General features: G+C 51.0%; 1 protein-coding gene across 1 annotated transcript; it reads left to right on the forward strand.

Annotated features, from left to right (window-relative positions):
- Nucleotides 1-4,548: 4,548 nt before the first annotated feature.
- LOC100191690 (putative protein kinase superfamily protein) lies at nt 4,549-7,064 on the forward strand. The gene is made up of 3 exons (NM_001137119.1): nt 4,549-5,260; nt 5,357-5,493; nt 6,140-7,064. Exons 1-3 carry the CDS (start codon nt 4,672-4,674, stop codon nt 6,839-6,841), a joined length of 1,428 nt encoding a protein of 475 aa, NP_001130591.1. The 5' UTR covers nt 4,549-4,671; the 3' UTR covers nt 6,842-7,064.
- Nucleotides 7,065-7,352: the final 288 nt, after the last annotated feature.

Here is a 7,352-nt window from a genome sequence, read left to right on the forward strand (position 1 = left end):
ATATCCACAAAATGTAGTAGATATATCTTAAACGCATCAATAAAAATATGAGTGGGTAACTCGTCATTATTTGCAGCAAGGATCATTTAGCCTAGTAAAAAAATGATTTCAATTGTGTCATTGAAGTCCATAGTATAGATCAACTCAGCTAGCAATCGTGTGATCGCTATCTAAAAACATGATTTCACCAAACCCGTGTAGTTCCTTCAGCAAAGCGAAGTTTCGGAGACACTCCTCTCCACCGTCATCGCCACGCCGACGCCGGGGACGAAGGAGCATGAGGTCGGAAAGCGCCAAGGACTCGCTCGTCTAAAACTCTAACCCATCGTGGATTGGTTTTGTTTCTGTTGTCTTTCAGAGAGAACTCGCTCTCTATTATATAGTGAAAAAAGACTGACGTGGGGACAATTAGAGCTACATTTGCCGAGTGCTAGTGAGCACACTTGGCAACGGCTCCACCGCGCCGCCACGACGACTTTTATTTGGCACTCGGCAAAGACTTTGTCGATGTACAGTTCACCGAGCTTTCTTTGCTAAGTGTCACACTCGATAAAGAGTTTTGCCTAGTGTTTTCGATGCGAGACTTGACAAAGTGCTATGTTCCGCCGGTAGTGAGTGTGCTACTTAATAATCGCGTTTGCTATATTTACACATGCACGGTCGTTTTATATAGGGGTATTTGAATGCACCAGAGCTAATAAATAGCTGAATTAAAAATTGCTAGTGGAATTAGTTAGATAACTAATAACTATTTTGCTAAAATTAGCTAATAGCTAAATTAATAGCTAACCTATTTATATGTATTTAGATAATTTTAACAACTAACTATGAACTCTAGCGTGCATTCAAACACCCGCATGCTAAGCGTGAATGTTCCTAATTAATTAACCACGTACGAGCTAGCACACGACGTTCCTTCACGACAACGGGCAGGTGCCTGGGGCTTGTTCGCTGCGGCTTTAATCCGACTGCGGCTGCGGCTTCTACAGTATTTTATCTCTAGAGATTGCAGCTGCAACAGTATTTTGCAGCTGCAACAGTGCTCCCACATGGGCAGCCGAACAAGCTCGTGGTTCAGGCGATGCACTTGGATTTGGCACGGACCGCCAAATGAATTTGAAGTTGCGCTTCGATACTAGGTAGAATGGGCACGACTCACGAGTCCTATTTGGATTAAAAGAAAAAAATATAGAATGGCATTACCCTAAAACCAAAATTGAAGACCGGCTAACCGCTTGGATGCCCTGCTTGATAGGCGTACGTTTTACCATCATATCCCCGATCGCGCACCGCACGGGCCGGACGTCTGAACCACTTGGGAAAAGAGAGGGTAACATGTCAGCTCGCAACAGACTGATGCTTTCCCTGATCCCGTATTACTTACTTAAAGCACAAGAGAGCGAGAGCGAGAGAGATATATAAGGTGTGTTTGGTTTGAGGAATGAAGTGATTCATCGTTCTCATTCTCATGTCTGTCATTCTCCGTACAGCCCACGTCTAGCTAAAATTAAAAAAAAAACATGTCCTTAAGGGGATTTGAACCCATGAACCTCTTAAGCAAAGGCCAAGAGTAGCTACCACTACACCACATATGCGTTTATGTCTACATCTATGACAGGAAACACATCTACTACATCTCTCACCAAGCTCACTTGCTACCTTTGCATAATGCGTAGTAGTAGATAAGTATCACCGAGATTCTTGAATTAGATTTTTGGATGAAGGTAATATTATTTAAAGAAGAGATTTGCATGCAATTTCTTTTGTTTGAATAATGTATTATACTTAAATTCCTTTTTTTGCATGCGTGACATTTTTCTTCGTAATATTTTTTCCATAGATCAAACTTCTGAGTCATTTTCATAAACCAACGCCAAGCATGAATTCATGTTTCTTACTTGAAACCCCGAACAAACACCATGAGCAGGAGGCACTCACGTTGGCGTCGTTCATCAATGACGAGAAGAAGCTTACCGACTATCAGTTCGACCTCTAGAAGCAGTCCTACGTGGTCGCATGCGCCGCTGTGTACGACAAGCTCCCGCGAAGCCACCACTTGGACGCGGTCCAGAGCAGCTGCACCGCATTGTCCATCGTTAAGCAGGGAGGCCTCATGGTTGTCGCCATCACGTCGTCTAGCTCATCGTCCACCTGAAGCCCAACCTACCACGTAAGTCGCTACTGACCGGACATGAATTCTTGTGCGCTGGGACGATGGACGTTGTTGACGTTGTGTGAGTGTCCTCAAACATGATGTATGTAGTGGAGTAGCGCATCTGGTGGTGCAATGGCCAGGGGTACTACCTCGCTGATGAGCCCGGGGTACACTTCGTTTGGCAGCCCAACCAAGAGTCATCGGTACTCGTCATGTCGCGCGCGTTCGACGGCTACTATATCGAGGATTGTGGCATCATCTTAGCGTCGGAGGTGACGCAGAGGAGGATCGATAACAGTGACCAGTTCGTCATCCTCGCCACCGTCAGGGGTAGCTTTTGTGCCGACCTGCCTTTAATTCTCTTCGCAAACACACACATTTACCTTTTTGTTTAAGCAAGAGCGTATGGTGGTGCGTGTCTGGTGACTAACGATGTACGAGAAAATTTCTTCTAGCATATGTGGAACGTGCTCTCCAATAATGAGACCATACAAATCATGGCATATACCGAAGTCTGCATGATACTGATGGTTGCAATGTAGTGATGAAACAATTAGATTAAAATAACAAAATTTATGTATGACTAGGATCACAAATTAATTATGAAACATTTTCTCATAACAATATAACACACATTTTATATATAAGTTATCGTAGTATACTGGTATTATATATTACCGTTGCAACGCACGGGCACTCAGCTAGTTAGTATATACATGAGGAGTGAGTTGATTACACCAAAATTGATGGAATAAACTTATGATGCATCACCTCATAAAGCATTGAGTTACTCCACAAACCAAACACATCAATATAGAATATATAGCGATGACGATGAGTTCATTCATTTGACAAGAAATGGAAAGTCGAAGGCCAACGTTGACGCTTCAACTATGCACGTCATGACGGCAGAATGAATGTTCAGCGCTCACGGATCGCAAGTGATTCTTCCCATTTCCGTACGTCACACCGCTGCGCTGTTTCTTGTCCCTTAAGAACGAACGACGAGCTCGGTTGCTTCCTGTCTCTCTCTGTCTCTGTTTTTTTCCCTTCACAGCTGAAGCAGTCGGAACTCGTTCTACTGCCAAAGCTAGCTAGCTAGCTAGCTACGGGATCGGACATTCTTTAGGGCCTCCGTTTTCTTTTATTGGGTCAGTCAAGTGGTGGTCCGGACAGGCGCGCGGCAGGGACGGACGACGAGCGCCCTGCCCTTGATCGGCAACGCAACGCAACCAACCTTGTGATTGAGCTGTGGCCTCCATCCCAAGCCCAGCCGCGCCATCATCGCACAGCAGGTCAAGGTCAACGATTCCCAGGTGATGAACACGACAGCTACGCCGGGTCCCGGTTAGCCCGGCAGCTAATTATCTGGAGGCCACGATCTTTGCCGATGTGTCCCAGTCGTGGACAACCGAAGACACACGGCGTTGCGCCGTGTCCCGTGGCCCCTTATCCTGTGGGTTTGTGGAAAGCTAGCTACTAGCTCGGACTTGAGACCAGCCAGGCTGCGCGTACGTGCAATCCCTCTGCCTGCCTGCACAGCAGCAGCATTATTGAGGTGTCAGTCGTCCATGGAGACAGAGGATTCGTCGTAGCAACCTCGTCGGGGCCACCCACCCGTAACGGAAACAAGAGAAAAAGAGGGGCAGCACTGCAACGAGAAAGCTACTTGAAAACACCGATCAGTAATTAACAAATTACTACTCCTCGTGCAGATTTCTCACATGGTCTGAGCGCTCGGCTTTATTTTTATTTTACTTGCTCGTTGGCATGCGTAGATAAAAAATCCCCGGTGCATGTGTACCACGCGCGTGGGTGGTTTCGTTATAAGCAACGACCTCGGATCCCCCGTGTGTAAAAAGAAACCGACCTGTCACCCATCGCGCATTCACGCCTTGTCACGTACTACTACTACCACCGCGTCCTGCTCATCGGCGTCACGTGGCGCGCGCGTAATCGTTCGTCGCAGCAGCCCAATCCACCCTCCGCCCTCGGATCGTCCGCGGCGGCAGATTTCAACCGTGTGCGTGTGCGTGTCCGTCCGCCGGGTCACAAAAGCAGGGGAGGGGCGCCCAACAACTCAACCACTCCGCTCTTCCTTCGAGAAGAGCGGTCCGAGCGAACAGCGGTTTTGCACGGGTTCTGACGCCGTTTCCGCTCCGTTGGTCGATCGAACAGTGGTTTTTGCCCGGGATCCGTCGCGGTTTTGCTCTGCTCTGCTCTGCGCTGCGCCCCGCGACAGGGTCAAGGCAGGGGAGGGGAGGGCACGCCCCCGTTCCGTTAGGGCGCCGCACGGTCGGACGACCTGCCCTGCCCCCGGCACACCAATACACCATGCCGCTGCCGCTATATAAACGCCATTAGGCGCGCGTGCTCTGCTGTCTCGCTCAGCAGCTCTCTCCAACTCCTTCGATCCCTTCCCTCCTCTCGCCGCCGGCCGATTCACTTCTTCCATCATTCGATTAAGCAAGCAAAGGCAAGGCGCATTTCCCTCGGGTGACTCGATCGGCCGCACGATGTCTGCGACGCAGCCGTGGAGGTCGCTTTTCTGCTGCGCGGCGGCGGGATACGACGACGCCGACGAGCCACCGCCGTCGTCGCGGGGGCAGAGGAAGGGCCGGAGCAGGAGGGACCGGGACCGGGAGCGGCTCCAGCTGCTGCTGCTGCCGTCGTCCTCGTCGGCGGCGTCGCGGGTGTCGCTGTCGAGCCTGGGGGGCTCGTCGGGGACGCTGACGCCCGAGGACCTGTCCCTGACGCTGTCGGGCTCCAGCCTGCACGCCTTCACCTGCGCCGAGCTCAGGGCCGCCACCGCGGGCTTCTCCCGCGCCAACTACCTCGGCTCCGGCGGCTTCGGCCCCGTCTACCGGGGCCGCGTCGCCGCGGGCCTCCGCCCGGGCCTCGACGCGCAGCCGGTGGCCGTCAAGTACCTCGACCTCGACTGCGGCACGCAGGGCCACCGCGAGTGGCTGGCCGAGGTCTTCTTCCTTGCCCAGCTCCGACACGACAACCTCGTCACGCTCATCGGCTACTGCTACGAGGACGACCACCGCATGCTTGTGTACGAGTACATGAGCAACCAGAGCCTCGAGAAACACCTCTTCAGAAGTGAGTAGCTTTTTCCCCAAGGATTTCATCGCGCACTTCATCGTGCATGTTTATTCAGAACAGCTGGGTTTGACGAATTGCATCAACTTCGTGCAGGTCTCGACGGCCCCATGCCATGGATGACGAGGATGAAGATCGCCGTCGGCGCGGCCAAGGGCCTCGCCTTCCTCCACGGCGCGGACACGCCGGTGATCTACCGGGACTTCAAGGCCTCCAACATCCTGCTTGACCAGGTGAAGACGACTCTCTGCCTATTCTTTTCGTTGCTGTCTAGTGCTAGTTTCGACGGCAGCTATTGCGTAGCTGTAGAAAAGGATACTGACGACATACACCTGCCTTGTGTCTGCGTCTGCCTTAACAAAATCCAGAAAATTCCTTCGCTACGAACGGAATTCATAAAAAAAAGCTCAGTACAAAATAAACTTTCCAAGAGATTTGACCCTGAATCGTCCATAGGAGTTGGATGTCAAAGTCGTCTGCCACGCGTCCCAAAACTGTTGGCTGGTTTCGACCGAAGACCAGCCCTGCCCCGGCGACCGGCGTGATTGGAACTCGGAAGTTTCTTCGATATACCCAATTCCTAGCAATCCCAGCTCATGGAGTCTACGTACCAAGCTCAATAATGGATATATGTATCTGCCATCATTTTTAAAAGAGAGAGAGAGAGAGAGAAAAGAATCTGCAGCTGCCTCATCCTCATCCGTGCTGCACTGCACTAGTTTTCTTGGCATCAAAGCACTGGTATACTAACTTAAACAGCTTGACGATGACAGTGATAGTCTAATTAGTCTGAGAGGGGGCGTCGCCTTAGCACCCAAGTCTGCAATTGTCGCCTACGAATGCGATTGGTCGACTAACTCAAAATCTGCCATCTTTCAGGACTACAGCACCAAGCTGTCGGACTTTGGGCTCGCCAAGGACGGGCCTCAGGGCGACGCGACCCACGTCACAACGCGCGTCATGGGGACCAACGGGTACGCGGCGCCAGAGTACATCATGACGGGGCACCTCACCGCCAAGAGCGACGTCTACAGCTTCGGGGTAGTGCTGCTGGAGCTCCTGACGGGCCGTCGGTCCGTCGATCGGTCTCGGCGGCCCAGGGAACAGAGCCTGGTGGACTGGGCCAGACCCTACCTCAAGAAGCCCGACAAGCTCTACCGGGTCATGGATCCGGCCATGGAGTGCCAGTACTCGTGCCAAGGGGCCGGACGCGCCGCTATGGTGGCGTACAAGTGCCTGAGCCAGAACCCCAAGTCCAGGCCCACCATGAGGGAGGTGGTCCAGGCCCTGGAGCCCGTCCTGGACATGAACGACTACCTTCAGATAGGCTCGTTTGTGTTCACCGTCGTGGTGGAAGACAGCAACGACGACGACAGCCAAGGCAAGATGGTCGACGTGACAATAGAGACGACGGTGGAGGAGAAGCGCCAGAGCCACCAGGACCGGCACCGGCAGAAGTTCCCCAACTCGGTTGTCAATGCCGACGTGGTGCTGCACCGGGACGGCGACCTCGGGAAGCACATTGCCGCGCTGCGGCGGCACCGGAGGACGTCCAGCTACGTCAAGGAGAGAGGGACGTAGAAGCGTAGCATATAGCCTTCGGGTGAATTGGCAATTGGCATGGCACGTACTAGTGTTTAGGAGAGAATCAGCAAAAGCAAAAGATTAATGTGTACATATAATTAAGCTAGATCATAGATGGATGTGGCACAACAAGGCATACACAACCATGCCGCATTTGGTTTGGTGGCACAAAAAATTGTTCATTTTTTGTTCGTGTTAGTGATAATTGGTGTAACTGTCCATGGTGACATGATTATGTTCATAAATTGAAAACATATAGATACTACGGAGACAGAAGTTTTTTATTCTCTTCTGGTGAATATCGTAGAAGGGATTTCTAGACAGTGTTTTAGTGATTAGTTTTGGGTACACGTAAGATCTAAGATTTGAAGGTGAAAACACAGAAAGACACAACGTTTATACTCGTTTAGGCTCTCTAGAGAGCCCTCTTGAAAGCACATCCCCTTTCCTTTTATAACCAAAGTAAGGTGTTGGATACAAAATGAAATACATTATAGTTCTTGTCTAG

Source organism: Zea mays, chromosome 1 (genome assembly GCF_902167145.1).
Source record: "Zea mays cultivar B73 chromosome 1, Zm-B73-REFERENCE-NAM-5.0, whole genome shotgun sequence".
NCBI classification, from domain to species: domain Eukaryota; kingdom Viridiplantae; phylum Streptophyta; class Magnoliopsida; order Poales; family Poaceae; genus Zea; species Zea mays.